This window comes from Macaca fascicularis, chromosome 16, assembly GCF_037993035.2.
Source record: "Macaca fascicularis isolate 582-1 chromosome 16, T2T-MFA8v1.1".
Classification (NCBI taxonomy): Eukaryota; Metazoa; Chordata; class Mammalia; order Primates; family Cercopithecidae; genus Macaca; species Macaca fascicularis.
In genome coordinates this window covers 70,339,018-70,354,345 of record NC_088390.1, presented here as the reverse complement: position 1 = coordinate 70,354,345, position 15,328 = coordinate 70,339,018, and the positions used below count along the sequence as shown (strand labels likewise).

Here is a 15,328-nt window from a genome sequence, read left to right as displayed (position 1 = left end):
ATCCTCCTGCCTTAGCCTCCCAAGTAGCTGGGACCACAGGCACCTACCATCATGCTCTGCAAATTTTTTCATTTTCTTGTAGAGACAGGGTCTCACCATGTTGCCCGGGCTGGTCTTGAACTCCTCAAGCAATCCTCCCACCTCAGCCTCCCAAAGTGCTGGATGAGTCACCTGCCTCATTTTTCAGTTTTAACAGTTTCTTTGCAAGTAATAACAGACCAGACACACAGCTACCAAAAATCAGTGGTAAGTAATGGTTAGTCCCTAGACTGTGGATTCTAGAGCCAGATCAGAAACAGGTTTGAATCCTAGCACCATCACAGTGAGGGTGGGCAAGCGATTGGATCTCCCTGCTTTGATTTTTAAAACAAGAGGTAGAGCCAGGCATAGAGACTGGTGTCTGTAGTCCCAGGTCCTCAGGAGGTTGAGGTTGGAGGATTGCTTGAGCCCAGGAGTTTGAGGCCCTATTAGTCAAGCTATGATCATGCCACTGCACTCTAGCCTGGGCAACAGAGTGAGACCCTATCTCTTTAAAAAAAAAAAGTGGTAAAAATAGTGGCTACCTCATATATTGTACCTACCTCATATGTGTTGTTAGGATTAAATGAGCTAATTCACATAGAAAATGCTCAGTAAATGTTACCTATTCTCTGCCTACTGTGTAGGAAATCTTCCTTTTATCTCTACCATGCCTCAGATATCTCTATTTGCTCCCTAACACCTTAAGGATATTGTATCATAACACAATTAACTCACTGTTTATATTATCTGATATATCTGATATTAACTGATATTATATTATTGTTTATCATTCTCTCCCACTACACTCAAAGACTGTTTGTTCATACATATTTGTTAAGTTACAACAGGGATCAAGAGAGACACAGTATATACCCCAAATAATTGAAAACAGGTACTCAAATACAAATATATATTCATAGCAGCACTACTTGGAATAGCCAAGAAGTAGAAGTAGCCCTACTGCTCATCAACAGATAAATGGATAGGGCCAGGCATGGTGGTTCATGCCTATAATCCTAGCACTCTGGGAGGCCAAGGCAGGAGAATCACTTGAGCTAAGGAGTTTGAGACCAGCCTGGGCAACATAGCGAGATGCTGTCACAAATAAATAAATAAAAAGATAAACGGACGAACACATTGTGTTATATACATACAATGGAATATTATTCAGCCATAAGAAGAAATGAAGTACTGATACATGCTACAAAATGGATGAGCCTCAAAAACATTATGCTAAGTGAAGGAAGCCATGCCCAACACCCACCTATTATGATTCCATTTATATGAAGTATCCAGAATAGATAAATGTACAGAGACAGAACCCAGATTGGTGGGTGCCAGAGGTTGGAAAGAGGAAGAAATAAGGAGCAACTTCTAATGAGAATGGAGTTTTCTTTTGGGGTCATGAAAGTGTTTTGGAACTAGGTAGAGGAGGTGTTGCAAAACATTGTGAATGTAAAATATACCACTGAATTGTGTAATTTCAAACAGTTAATTTTATTACATAAATCTCACCTCAATTAAAAAAAAATAGCCAGGTGTGGTGTATACCTACTCAGTTATTCAGGAACTATCTCTTGAGCCCAGGAGTTTGAGGCCAGCCTGGGCAACCTAGCAAAACCCTGTCTTAAAAAAATAAAAATTTTAAAATAAAAAGATAAATTGAGGCCAGGTGTGGTGGCTCACACCTGTAATCCCAGTGCTTTGGGAGGCCGAAGCAGGCAGATCATGAGGTCAGGAGATCAAGACCATCCTGGCTAACATGGTGAAACCCCGTCTCTACCAAAAATACAAAAAAATTAGCTGGGCGCAGTGGTGGGCGCCTGTAGTCCCAGCTACTCGGGAGGCTGAGGCAAGAGAATGGCGTGAACCCGGGAGGCGGAGCTTACAGTGAGCCAAGATCGCGCCACTGCACTCCAGCCTGGGCAACAGAGCGAGACTCTGTCTCAAAAAAAAAAAAAAGATAAACTGAGAGAGAAAAAGATCCTGCCTTCGTAGAGTTTATATTTTAGTGGGTGAGCCACATCAGACAGTAAATCAGCACACACTTACGTAAGTAATGACGTACTATGATAATCACTTGGTGGGAAGTAGGGTGTGAGAGAACAGAGAGGCTGTGAGATGGGAAGGGGACTGGTAGTTTGAAAAACTGCAAGGAGACCATCTGGGCCAATGCTTGGAGAGCCAAAGGCAGTGATTTAAAATGAACCCAAGGAGGTAAGCAGGGGCCAGGTCCTGCAGAGCCTTAAATGTCACAGGAGGGAGTGTGACATTCAATCTAAGAGCAATGGGGAGCTGGGGAGGGTTTTAAACAAGGGATTAACAGGAAATGAGTTATATTTAACCGTTTCATCTGCTTTATTATTATTGAGACAGTGTCTCACTCTGTCACCCAGGCTGGAGAGCAGTGGCGCAATCTCAGTTCACTGCAACCTCTGCCTCTTGGGTTCAAGCGATTCTCATGCCTCAGCCTCCTGAGTAGCTGGGATTACAGGTGTGCGCCACCATGCCCAGCTAATTTTTGTATTTTTAGTAGAGACAGAGTTTCACCATCTTGGCCAGACTGGTCTCAAACTCCTGACCTCAAGTGATCCACCCACCTTGCCCCCTCAAAGTGCTGGGATTACAGGTGTAAGCCACTCCGCCCAGCTGATCTGCTTTTAAATGCACTTATTAGCTTCCCCCTTTTCTAGGGTAGAAAAAACTTATTTTCTGATACAACCCACTCTGTAAAATGGGTCACACCAGAACTACCTGGGAAGCTTATTTTTCAAATACAATACTGAGAGCCACTGGATTGGAGGGGTGGCTGGTGGAGATATTTTGGAGTAGCTTCCCAGAGGACTCTGATTCTCCACTGCCCCTATCACTTTGAGAATTACTGTTGTTCTAGAAGCTTAAAAAGGATTGAAATGTATATTAGTTGCCTTATCATGAACTCTTAACCCACTTTACAGGGATGGGAGGGGCCATGATTCAGTGACTTTAACAATTCCAGTGACCAGTCCCCAGACTGACAGGTTATCAACTCTTGGGGCAATAGAGTGGTATCTCTGAGAAGTCCAGGAGGTAAGAGCAGCAGCAGTGGGGTTTATCGCTAGAGACAGGAGGAGAACTAATTTCTAAAAAGCGTTGGAAAACTATAAAAAATATCTGGGGTGCTATGATGCAAGAAAGGAAGCATTACTTGGTGGGGGCTGAAAAATAAACCAATTATAGTAAAGAAAAAAAAAAAAGTCTAGATCCTGGCTTCTTGACAGTATGGTCTGAGAAGCAACAGCATCGCTGGCAGCTTGTTAGAAATGTAGAGTCCTGGGCCCTGCCACAATCTGCATTTTTAATAAGAGCCTCGGGTGTTTTTTATGTGCTCATTAGGGTTTAAGCAGCACTGGGCCGTATCACTGTGAGGAGACCCAGACCATCAAAGGGACAGCTGAAGCATTTTTGAATACTTTGATACAGCACAGTGTATCTGAAAAGATACTGCATTTTTGAAAATTAAGTGCTATAAATACTAGAGAAAGACCTCTTTTTAAACTGCAGGGAGGTTTCTCATAAGCCAAATTTCTTTTGACTAGAAGCATTTGCTGGGGAGTAAAGTACCAGGCTTCCTTATAGTGAGGCAGAGCCACGTTAAAAATGTGCTGTAAGAGCTCAGCCTTGGCCAAGTCGACCATTCACCAGCTGGGTCAAGTCTGGAGCCTCCTAGGTCCCTTGGCAGTTCCGAGCTACCAGGATGAGCTTTTACAGGAAGTTGAGTTGGCTGCTGTTCTGCCCCAGAGAGCAGCTGAGTCTTTTTTCTTTTTTTGAGGAGTTTCACTCTTGCCGCCCAGGTTGGAGTGGAGTGGAGAGATCTTGGCTCATTGCAACCTCTGTCTCCCGGGTTCAAGCGATTCTCCTGCCTCAGCCTCCCGAGTAGCTGGGATTACAGGCGCCAGCCACCACTCTCGGCTAATTTTTGTATTTTTAGTAGAGACGGGGTTTTCACCATGTTGGCCAGGCTGGTCTCGAACTTCTGACCTCAGGTGGTCCACCCGCCTCAACCTCCCAAAGTGCTGGGATTACAGGCGTGAGCCACCGCTACCGACTCTGAGTTGGGTCTTTAATGTGGAAGATGCAGAAAGGAGACTTGACAAAACTATTTTCGGTGAGGCTGCTACACCGGGAAAGAGTAGTAGCAACTGCTCATTCACTGTGAAGCCTCAACGTGACCTTAGACCTCTGACCCCGCGCCTCACTCGGCGCTTCCGCGCGCAGCTTCCGCTCCCGCCCCTCCGATGAAGGGCGGGGCCAAAGGTGGGGGGTGGGACTCTGAGGTCGGCGGTTAGGGGCGGTGCCTGCTGGGGGCGGGTCTCGCGAGGGGCGGGATTCAAGGAGGCACTCGAGCATTGGGCACCAGGTAGAGGCGGGGCCTAGTGCTGGGCTGGGTTGGGCGGGGCAGGGAGTTCGTAGCCGCCTCTGGGTAACTCGACTCGGGCGGCCAAACCTCCGGAGTCCGGGGGCGGCAGGCGGGCCCACAGCAGATCCTGGATCCGGAATCTCCGGCGCAGGAGCGGAATCTGTCCCGAACCGGGTCTGTGAGGAACTCGCGAACTTGGATTAGGAAATCCCGGAGCCCGGATCGACAAATCCCGGAACCCGGAATTAAGATCGCCAAGTCCCGGATCGCGGAGTACAGAGCGCGGAGTGGACTCGACGCGTAGCCCGGAGTCCGGATCGCGGCACCGCGGGACGGGACGGAGCGATGTCGGGCCGAGGCGCGGGCGGGTTCCCGCTGCCCCCGCTAAGCCCTGGCGGCGGCGCCGTGGCCGCGGCCCTGGGAGCGCCTCCTCCCCCCGCCGGACCCGGCATGCTGCCCGGACCGGCGCTCCGGGGACCGGGTCCGGCTGGAGGCGTGGGGGGCCCCGGGGCCGCCGCCTTCCGCCCCATGGGCCCCGCGGGCCCCGCGGGGCAGTACCAGGTGAGTAGGGAGGACGCGAGCGGACGGGGGCGTGCGGCGCCGCGAGGGCGCCCGGGCCGGGGGCTGAGGGGGCCTCGAGTGAGGGCCTTGGGGAATGCATGAGGAACTCCGGGAGACGGTGGAGGGCGGGCCAGATCCCTCGGGCTGCGGCGGGTGGCGGTGGAGGAGTGGGGAAGGGGGAGCGAGTCCTGCAGCGGAGGGCTGGAACCAGCTGGGAGGCCTGGGGGCTTCCGCGGCACAGAGATTCCGAGTGACTGGGAGATGGAGGAGTTTGGGGAACCAGTGAATTGTGGGCGGGTGGGTTGAGAAGTCTAGGGTAGGAGGGCTAGAAAGTGATGAGAAAGTTTGGGAAAGGGCCCTCGCTGAGAAACCGGGGTTACCCTGCATCGGCCTTGGTCCCACTCCAAGTCTGCCCTGTTTTTTCTGGTTGCGAACTGGCCGAGCTCTAGCGTGTCTGAGATGGCTCCCGGCTGCTAATGAGGAGGAAGGAGCCTGGCTTCCCACGGGCACGGGACGCTGAGGCTACTAGGGCCAGGGGATTCATTCCAGCTTGTGCACGGGCGGACTTTACTCCAGAGGCAGGGCCAGGCGCCTTCGCTGGGGAGGACTCCAGCTTAGACCAGAGACGGTGGTGGCCAGGCTTGAGGGGAGGCCCAGCCTAGTCAAAGGCCGGCTCTCTTCTGGGCTTTCTGCCTCCTGTCATCGTGTCGGGTAGTTGATTAGTCTGGACGTGCAGAGTGGAACCCTGCTGGTCTGGGGCCCGAGGAGTCTGCGAGAGTTGCTTCAAAGAGTGCTGTCCTGACCCCTTTGGGGTTTTGAGAGCTGCTCAGGTTTCAGCTTCAAAAGCCCTTGGAAGGCAGCGACTTCTGCTCAGTGTGTGAGAACCTCAGCCTGACCCTGCTGGTCCCCTAGTCTGCTGTTCAGGTTGCACCAGCAGGCTTGGAAACTGTGCCCATCTGCCTTATCATCCTCTCTGCATTTTTATTTGGCCTTCAGGTTCTAACTCCGCCACATCCGAAGCCATATGCCCCAGCATTTGACACTGGCTTCTCCCAGGGTCTGCTGTGGGCTTCCTCTGTTTTCGACTCCTGTCTCCAGGCGGAGGTCCTTAGGGATCCTCGTGGAGTATACACAGCCTACCTGCCCCACTGGGCCTCACATCTAAGGAGATGGCTTAACTAGGGACAGTGACTGGATTTTTTTCCCTTCTTCCTCCTCATTCTTCCTCCTTTCTCAAGAGAAAACAGAGTCTGGATATGGGCAGAGACAGACCTGGTCCCAGGGACTCCAGCTGGGGCTCATCTTTCCCACCCTACTCTCCCCCTTGGGGATTCATGGGCCCAGGGTGTTGCTGAGGGCTCCCTGCATCAGTCATTGTAGCCCTTGGGCCTGCCCACTGAGACCTGGCCTGGGCACCATCTGTGGGCCTTTGGCCTTGGAAGGACCTGGAACAGACAAGCCGCTCCAGTTTCCTTGGCATGCAAAAAGTCATAGGAAATGTGCCCTTGAGACAGCCCCTAAGAGAATGGATTCCACATGTTTGGTGGGGGGTGGCCTTGGGCTTGTGGCAAGGCCAAGCTGGCTGGCTGGTTAGGCCTGGGCTGCTAGCTGTGGGGAAGTAGGAGATGGCCCTGAGTCTGGGTTTCCCATCCCACTAGCTTTCCTCCTCTTGGCAGGAGAGGTAGATGGTACAGAGAACCCAGCCAGCTAACTTTGGCTGAGTTTGAAGAGGATCCTACTTGCTCTCTTTCCAAGTCCAGTTGTATGACTTCCAGGAGAAGGGACTTGAGATCTGGGAAACAGAGGGGTTCCTGTCTGTTAGGGCTCATGAGATGTGCTGGAAAAGCGAGAATTTGAGGCCCAAGCTGAACAAATAGTTGAAAGAAGGGAAGTGATGACCTCCCTTCCTCCAGAGGGTGGTTCTGGCTGTGGATCACAGTTAACAGAGGAACCTAAAACAAAAACAACAACAAAAAACCCTCCAGGGCAGGATGTGGTGGCTCACACCTATAATCCTAGCACTTTGGGAGGCCCAGACAGAAGGATTACTTGAGATCAGGAGTTCAAGACCAGCCTAGGCAACATAGTGAGACCATAATTTCTCAAAAAAAAAAAACCCAAAAAAATTTAGCCAAACTTGGTGGTGTGCGCTTATGGTCCCAGCTAGTCGGGATGCTGTGGCAGGAGGATTGCCTGAGTCCAGGAGTTCAAGGCTGTATTGAGCTATGATCCTGCCACTGCACTCCAGCCTGGGCAACAAAATAACAAAAACCTCAGATTTCTGGGTTCACTCCAGAGAGTTCAAAAAGTTCAAAATCTTTTTTTTTTTTTTTTTTTTTTTTGAGACGGAGTCTCACTCTGTCGCCCAGGCTGGAGTGCAGTGGCATGATATCAGCTCACTGCAACCTCCACCTCCCAGGTTCAAGCAATTCTCTGCCTCAGCCTCCTGAGTAGCTGGGATTACAGGTGCCCGCCACCATGCCCGGCTAATTTTTTTTGTGTTTTCAGTAGACACGGGGTTTCACCATCTTAGCCAGGATGGTCTTGAACTCCTGACCTTGTGATCCACCTGCCTCGGCCTCCCAAAGTGCTGGGATTATAGGTGTGAGCCACCGCGCCCTGCCTCAAAATCCTTTTTACTCATGGGAGAGTGGTGGTATGTTCCCCAACTGAGGCCCTCAGGCCCAGGTTCCAGAGCATCAGGGCCACATTTGGGGCAGGGCAAAGCATGCTCACTGGAGCCCTGGATTCCTCATCTGGGGTTCAGGGGATTGATCCAGGCCTACCTGATCCTGTTGCAAGCAGGGAGTTAGGGAGGCTCAGAGTTCTGGACTGTTTTTTGTTTGTTTTTCCTAACTCCTGAGTTGTTTTTGTTTTTTGTTTTTTGAAGGGGGAGGAGTTGCTAGCACCTATAAGCCCAGGTATGGAGCTTAGCAAAGCTCAGCTAGAATTTGAACTGTTAGCAGCCTTCCCCTGGGGTCCTGAGTGAGCTGGGGGCTCTGGGCCCGGGAAGCCTGGAGCAGATGTCTAGGTGGAGCCTATTCCAGGCCCTGCCTGTGCAGCCTTGTCTTAGGACTTCCTGTTACCAGAGCACCTGCCCAGGAGGGATGGGTGGTGCTGCAGGTTCTGTGAACGCTGCAGCGGGAAGCTTCCTGGGGACCATAGGGCCCTCGCTCACACTCTGCAGGACCCAGTGCTTCAGTTCTTCCCTTTGTCTCAGGCACTAGGAAAAACTAAAGTCTGGGATGTCTGGGCCCGGGCTTACAGCTGTAGTCACACTCAGTTTTTTTCTATAATCTCAGGCCAGAGAAAGAACAATCCTTAAGGCAGAGAAAGAGGTTGTCTTTTGCCTTTCAACAGCTCTGATTAATCTCTTCCTGATGGAGAGAGACTTTGGCAGGACTCCCAAAGCCCCAGAGCCCCCCACTTTGAGGTTTTTATTCTCCCAAACACCTCCCTCCCACCCTGCTCCTCCTCTCCCCATCCTCACGTCTGTGGGTCATGTTTCTTTCCATCTCTGCATCTGGTCAAGAATCTGACCCTCTGTTTTGGGAACATGGGTTTAGTGCAGGATGAAGAGGTTGGGGAAGAATCTCATCTCCATGATGCTGGAGTGGGGGAGGGTCCTTTGATTTGGTACAAGTCTCCACCCTGCCGGGCTTGGTTGGCTGGTTGTGCTCGTTGCATAATCTGGGCCCTGGGGCCAGCCCTGTGAAGCTGCCAGGGACAGTGTGTGCGAGGCAGAGCTGCCAAACAGGCCTTGCAGGCAGCAGCCATGGGGAGGGGGGTGGGGGTGGAGGTGACTCCCAGATGGGCTCCACAGAAATGTCGGGGAGCAAGGCTTCAAGTGGGAAATCCTTCTGCAGGCATCTAAAGAAGCTATTTCTATCTTCCACTTTCCTGCTGCTCAGCCTAGGCCTCTGATCCTTGCCTCCCAGGATAATCTTAGCCCCCTTCTTCAGCTTGGGATTGCCAGGGCTACACGGAGCCAGAGCCAGTCCTGGCTGCCAGGTGGTGCCTGGACCACGGGCAGAGTCCAGGTGCCAGCTGCTGTCTTTCCCACAGGCCACCCAGGAGCCATGGCTTCCCTTCTGGGGTCTTTTGGCATAGGGGCAGTAGTTGGGCAGTAAGGAGGTGAGAGGAGGGTCCAGTTCTGGGCTGTGGGTAGGGGCTATATGGTACCAGAGTACAGGGGACAGGGTCCCGGTACCCTGTCCGAGGCCGCCCTCACCAGCTGGTACGCGTTCCAAGTCATCCTGTTGTAGCCCTGCTCACCTGGGGTGCTGCTGCCTACCAGACCCCTTTCTCCCTCGGCCACAGAGGATGGGGATTGGGGCTCTGCACCATTGGCCTGCTCATGATATAGTATACCCCTCTGCCTGGCAGTGACACTGCCCCCGTGCCTCTCAGCCATGCTTCTCCCTCATGATGGGGGAAAGAGGAGGGCAAGGCTTGGCGGGACTGTCTGAGAGAATAGGGACTGGGTGGGGCTCCTGTAGGCCCTTCCCTCTGCAGGCAGGACCCTCCTCCCAGCCCAGGCTCTGGCAGACCTCATTCGCTGGCATGGCTGCCAGGGTGGTTGCAGGGGGCAGGGCAGGTATGGTTTACCCTCTTCGCTCCGACGCCCGCTCTCCTTTGTTCCTGGGGCTCCAGCAGGGCTCTGGCGTGGTGCTCAGGCCCAACCTGGCTGACGAGAGGGATGGAGGGCATAGGCTATGGGCCCTGGAGGGCCCTGCCCCTGACCTATGCACCCCCGTTGGCTCACTTCCCCCAGCGACCTGGCATGTCACCAGGGAACCGGATGCCCATGGCCGGCTTGCAGGTGGGACCCCCTGCTGGCTCCCCATTTGGTGCAGCAGCTCCGCTTCGACCTGGCATGCCACCCACCATGATGGATCCATTCCGAAAACGCCTGCTTGTGCCCCAGGCGCAGCCTCCCATGCCTGCCCAGCGCCGGGGGTAAGAGCATCCTGCTTATTCCACTCTGCCTCACTCATCTCTGGTGGTAGCAGAGGGTTTCCTTCTATCTTAAGAGCTTTGGTGTCTGAGGAAGATTCCAGGCTCTCTTGGGAGAGAGGGTCCTGGAGACTGGAGGGACGTTGCGGGGGTGAGTGTCCTTTTTTGGACCATTGATCTCTTAAGTGGGTTTCTGAACTCCCCAGGTTAAAGAGGAGGAAGATGGCAGATAAAGTTCTACCTCAGCGAGTAAGTGTTAAGAGGACGCCTGGGAGGCCTGCCCAGTGGCCACCTCGGGGTGGGCATCCGTCTCCCTCAACCCTGGGCTGCAGGAAGGGAGGAAAGAGCCAGGCTTTGGCTGAAGCAAGCTGATGAGCTTCTGCTACCTTCCTCCAGATCCGGGAGCTTGTCCCAGAGTCTCAGGCATACATGGATCTCTTGGCTTTTGAGCGGAAGCTGGACCAGACCATTGCTCGCAAGCGGATGGAGATCCAGGAGGCCATTAAAAAGCCTCTGACAGTATGTGTGACCTTGACCACCTCTAGCCTTCCCAGGTTTCCTTGCCCTCCACCCCCTTGTTTTCCAGGGGCCAAGCAAGTTGGGCTAGAGCTGGGTTTTTCACATGCAGGATGCAGCCCACTAGTAGAGTACGAACTCAGTTGAATGTGTTAGGGCCAGTATGTTTTAAATTAATATATGACAGTAGAAAATCTAAAAATACTTCACAGTAGTACTTACCATAGTAGTTAAGGTATTCTTTCATGATATTTTTGTTTCCGATAAATAGATATGCAGACCTTGGGTCATAACTGAAAAATGTAAATATTATGGGTCGTGGTCTCAAAAGTTTGAAAACCACTAGAGGATAAAGGTAGTTCCTTTCTCCTTCCCCTTCCCCATCCATAGAGAATATTTTCTTTTTTCTTTTTGAGATGGAGTCTCGCTCTTTCACTCAGGCTGGAGTGCAGTGGTACAATCTCGGCTCACTGCAACCTTCACATCCCAGGTTCAAGCAATTCTCCTTGCCTCAGCCTCCCGAGTAACTAGCATTACAGACGCCCATCACCACGCCTGGCTAATTTTTGTATTTTTAGTATCACCATGGTGCCCAGGCTGGTCTCGAACTCCTGACTGCCTCGGCCTCCCAAAGTGCTAAGATGACAGAGCCACTGCACCCAGCCGAGAAACTTTCCTTAATAATAATCTAGAACCGTCCTGAGTGGGGAAGGCTTTCCAGGAGACTAGGATATTTTGGGGCCGTGATGGGTGTTTGGGTATCATGTAAGATGTGAGCCAGAGGCCTCCGCGTTGCCATTGCACCAGTTCCACTGTGCTGGCGTTGTTGGTGATGCATCTCTTTCCCCATAAAATGGTGAGTTCCGGCCGGGTGTGGCGGCTCACGCCTGTAATCTCAGCACTTTAGGGGGCCGAAGTGGGTAGATCACCTGAGGTCAGGAGTTCGAGACCAGCCTTGCCTTGCCAACATGTTGAAACACCATCTTTACTAAAAACACAAAAAAATTAGCTGGGCATGGTGGCATGCACCTGTAGTCCCAGCTACTCAGGAGGCTGAGACAAGAGAATTGCTTGAACCCAGGAGTCAGAGGTTGCAAGTGAGCTGAGATCACGCCACTGCACTCCAGCCTGGGTGACAGAGTGAGACCATGTCCTAAAAAAAAAAAAAGGCTGGGACTGGGACTTACTACTTACTTCTGATTCCCAGTGCCTGACAAGGTGCCTGGCTGGCCCATGGTGCTCAGTATTGATTGTTGAATGTTCATATCAGAAGATGGCGTAGCAGTGTCCCAACGTCTTGGTCCACTTCCAGTTGATTGTCTTTCTCTCTTTAGCAAAAGCGAAAGCTTCGGATCTACATTTCCAATACGTTCAGTCCCAGCAAGGCAGAAGGCGATAGTGCAGGAACTGCAGGGACCCCTGGGGGAACCCCAGCAGGGGACAAGGTGGCTTCCTGGGAACTCCGAGTGGAAGGAAAACTGCTGGATGATGTGAGTTGGGGAGGGAGGTATCTGGAGGGAAGGAGGCCTGTGTGGGTTTAAGACTGGGACCAAAGAGTTTGAGACTAGCCAGAGCAGCAGAGCCAGACCCCGTCTCTACAAAAAATTTAAAAATTAGCTGGGTGTGGTGCATGCGTCTATAGTCCCAGCTACTGGTAAGGCTGGCGCAGGAGGATGGCTTGAGCCCAGGAGGTCGAGCTTCAGTGAATTATGATCACACCACTGCACTTTAGCCTGGGTGACACAGTGAGATTGCGTCTCAAAAAAAAAAAAAAAAGACTGGGCCAGACACTTGGGCGCTCCCAGAGAAGTCCTGCCATAGAGAGGGGGCACTGCTCCAAGCCCATTGGAGGTTGATTTGCGTGGTTATTACAATGTTCCTGCAGATGGCAGTCGAGTGTCTCCAGGAAGTCCCTCGTGGGCTGCAAGAGGGCGCCATTTCCCTGCCTCCAGTCTGCCCAGAGTCCTGCTTCCATTCTTCAGGGCCCCAGGAATCTTCAGTACCCTGAGCTCCAGGGCTGAAATGGGGCTTCTTGTTCTTGGGATTTAGCATAGCTTGAGATTTGAGAGCTCAGCAGCACCATCTCACACCCCTTTCCATCTCCAGCCTAGCAAACAGAAGAGGAAGTTTTCTTCATTCTTTAAGAGCCTCGTCATTGAGCTGGACAAGGAGCTGTATGGGCCTGACAATCACCTGGTGGAGGTGAGAGTGGGCCTGGGGCAGAGGCAGGCTGACATGCAGGTTTGGCAGGGAAATGGCCTCAGGGCCCTTGGGAGGCCCTGTGTTCATGCCCACCCCCTTGGTGATAAGCCATGTTCCCCTCCCTGCCAGTGGCACCGGATGCCCACCACCCAGGAGACAGATGGCTTCCAGGTAAAACGGCCTGGAGACCTCAACGTCAAGTGCACCCTCCTGCTCATGCTGGATCATCAGGTGACAGAGGCCCTGGGGTCATTTCTGGGGCCACAAGGACCCCTCAGGAGGGGAGTTGGTTCCTATAAACCTTCCTGTCCCTGCCCTATTTTCCCGCTTTGTTTTACTGCAAGAACCCATCCTGACTCCCCTCCATCCAACTTTAGCCTCCCCAGTACAAATTGGACCCCCGATTGGCAAGGCTGCTGGGAGTGCACACACAGACGAGGGCCGCCATCATGCAGGCCCTGTGGCTTTACATCAAGCACAACCAGCTGCAGGATGGGCACGAACGGGAATACATCAACTGCAACCGTTACTTCCGCCAGGTTAGCCAGATGCCAGCCCCCCTGTTATCTCAGCCCTTGCCTTGCCTGCTGGGCTACTTCTTGGCCACAGCCTCCAGACTGCTGCCCTCACTGGTCCTGGAATGGTCCACTCCCCTGTGCCCACAAGGCAACGCTGAGCCTTTGGTATTTCCTCCAGATCTTCAGTTGTGGCCGACTCCGTTTCTCCGAGATTCCCATGAAGCTGGCGGGGTTGCTGCAGCATCCGGACCCCATTGTCATCAACCACGTCATTAGGTAAATGCAAGGAGGGGGACAGGAAGGCTCTTTTAACAGCAGATTCACCCTTGGCTTGAACTGAAGCCAAAGAGAGCATCAGGTTTCTTGCTCCCTGAGTATGTGCAGAGAATGGGCCCTAGCTTTGGCCCAGGTGGGCAGGATGAAGACAGCTATGTGCCTTCCCTCCCCATGTGCTGCCTGCAGTGTGGACCCTAACGACCAGAAGAAGACAGCCTGTTATGACATTGATGTGGAGGTGGACGACCCACTGAAGGCCCAGATGAGCAATTTTCTGGCCTCTACCACCAATCAGCAGGAGATCGCTTCCCTTGATGTCAAGGTGGGCCCTCTGGCTCCACAGCTTCCTCTGGGGCCCAGGATTGGAGTGGGCTGGATCTGTCCAGCATTTCCATACATGTAGCACCTAGGGGATGGGATGGGAACTCTGGCTCAGTCATTTGCATTTAAGCTTTGGGGGCAGAGTCTGACACATGTACCCTCTCCAGATTCATGAGACCATCGAGTCCATCAACCAGCTGAAGACCCAGAGAGATTTCATGCTCAGTTTTAGCACCGATCCCCAGGACTTCATCCAGGAATGGCTCCGTTCCCAGCGCCGAGACCTCAAGGTGTAGTCCTCTTTCCCGAGGGGATTCCTTTGTAAAGCTCTGGGTGATTTTTACCCACAGCAGTTCCCAGGGTGGGTTGGCCCAGGGCTGGGGATTATGCTATGGCTTTCCTTCTGGCTCTTTGCAGATCATCACTGATGTGATTGGAAATCCTGAGGAGGAGAGACGAGCTGCTTTCTACCACCAGCCCTGGGCCCAGGAAGCAGTAGGCAGGCACATCTTTGCCAAGGTGAGGCGCTGCTTTGTTTTCCCTCCTTTGGCCCTGAGTAGTAAACGCCTGAGCTACTTGGTCTCTCCCTTCTCCAGGTGCAGCAGCGAAGGCAGGAACTGGAACAGGTGCTGGGAATTCGCCTGACCTAACTGCTCAGGGATCTCTTTCTTCCCAGCCCTGGAGCCTGGAGGGAGACCACCCTCTGGGTCCTTGCTGGGGCCGCAGACACGTAGGCTGGGGTGAGGAGTGTCTGCTGTCACTCTCTACTCCCCAGCTTTAGTTTTATACATGTAGTGATAGGATTCCTTGTTGCTTGGTCCCCAAAGCCTTATACTTTTTGCATTGGCTTTAATTGGGCTCAGCAGAAGCCTCCTGTGCCCCCCCTGCAGGCAGGCCCAAGTAGGACTGCCGGAGGCTGTGCTTTGACATTTTAACAGACATTTCCGAACCAAAGGCTGCTGGGTTTGCATGTTTACAGACTCCCCTCTTGGGCGAGGGTCAGAGCTGGCTGTGGGGAGCTGGGCTAGGAAGAGGAGATGCAGCTCAGACTTCCTAGCCTTTCTAAACCAAAGTTCTTTGCCATTCCTACAAGCCCAGCCTTGCTGCTGGTTTTTTTCTTTCCTTTGGGTATTTGCACTATTTTGGGAGCAAGTTTTCTATGTGGGAGCCACTTTTTTTGTACAGGGGTAAGTTGGGGGTTTTCAGGGAGCCCTGTTAGGTGCCTCCTTGTTTCTTTCCTCAATCTATGCAAGCGGCTCTGGCCGCCATCATCTCCTGGGATGCCAGAGGGCTGCCTCTCTAGCGGCTTGGGCCGGGGAGGGGACACTCCAGTTCTCTAGCATGGCCTGAGGTATGGGTGGGCACATGTGGAGGCCAGGGTAAGGTGAATGGGGAGGCTGGGAGGACTGGTGTCGCCCTTTGGAGCTTGGTGAGGAGGGTGGGCCTAGGGCTTGGCGAGTGCCACTTCTGGCACTGGGATCCAAATAAATCCTTTTATCTATTGGTGGTGTCTGGACCTGATCCTTGAACAGCACAGCCCTCATTAACAGACTGGAGT

At 52.7% G+C, this 15,328-nt stretch overlaps 1 protein-coding gene across 2 annotated transcripts; it reads left to right on the top strand.

The window, feature by feature from the left end:
- The first annotated feature begins 4,754 nt into the window (after positions 1-4,754).
- Positions 4,755-15,269, top strand: SMARCD2 (SWI/SNF related BAF chromatin remodeling complex subunit D2). Of its 2 annotated transcripts, none has more exons than XM_045375801.3 (13): positions 4,755-4,981; positions 9,756-9,940; positions 10,144-10,186; positions 10,334-10,456; positions 11,788-11,943; positions 12,560-12,655; positions 12,785-12,886; positions 13,033-13,194; positions 13,352-13,449; positions 13,636-13,771; positions 13,938-14,060; positions 14,188-14,289; positions 14,367-15,269. In XM_045375801.3, the coding sequence occupies exons 1-13, from the start codon at positions 4,766-4,768 to the stop codon at positions 14,418-14,420; spliced, it is 1,596 nt and encodes a 531-aa protein (XP_045231736.2). In that variant the 5' UTR covers positions 4,755-4,765; the 3' UTR covers positions 14,421-15,269. The 2 variants fall into 2 exon arrangements, with proteins under 2 accessions (XP_045231736.2, XP_065387919.1); XM_065531847.2 differs by lacking the exon at positions 4,755-4,981 and adding an exon at positions 8,710-8,828.
- Positions 15,270-15,328: the final 59 nt, after the last annotated feature.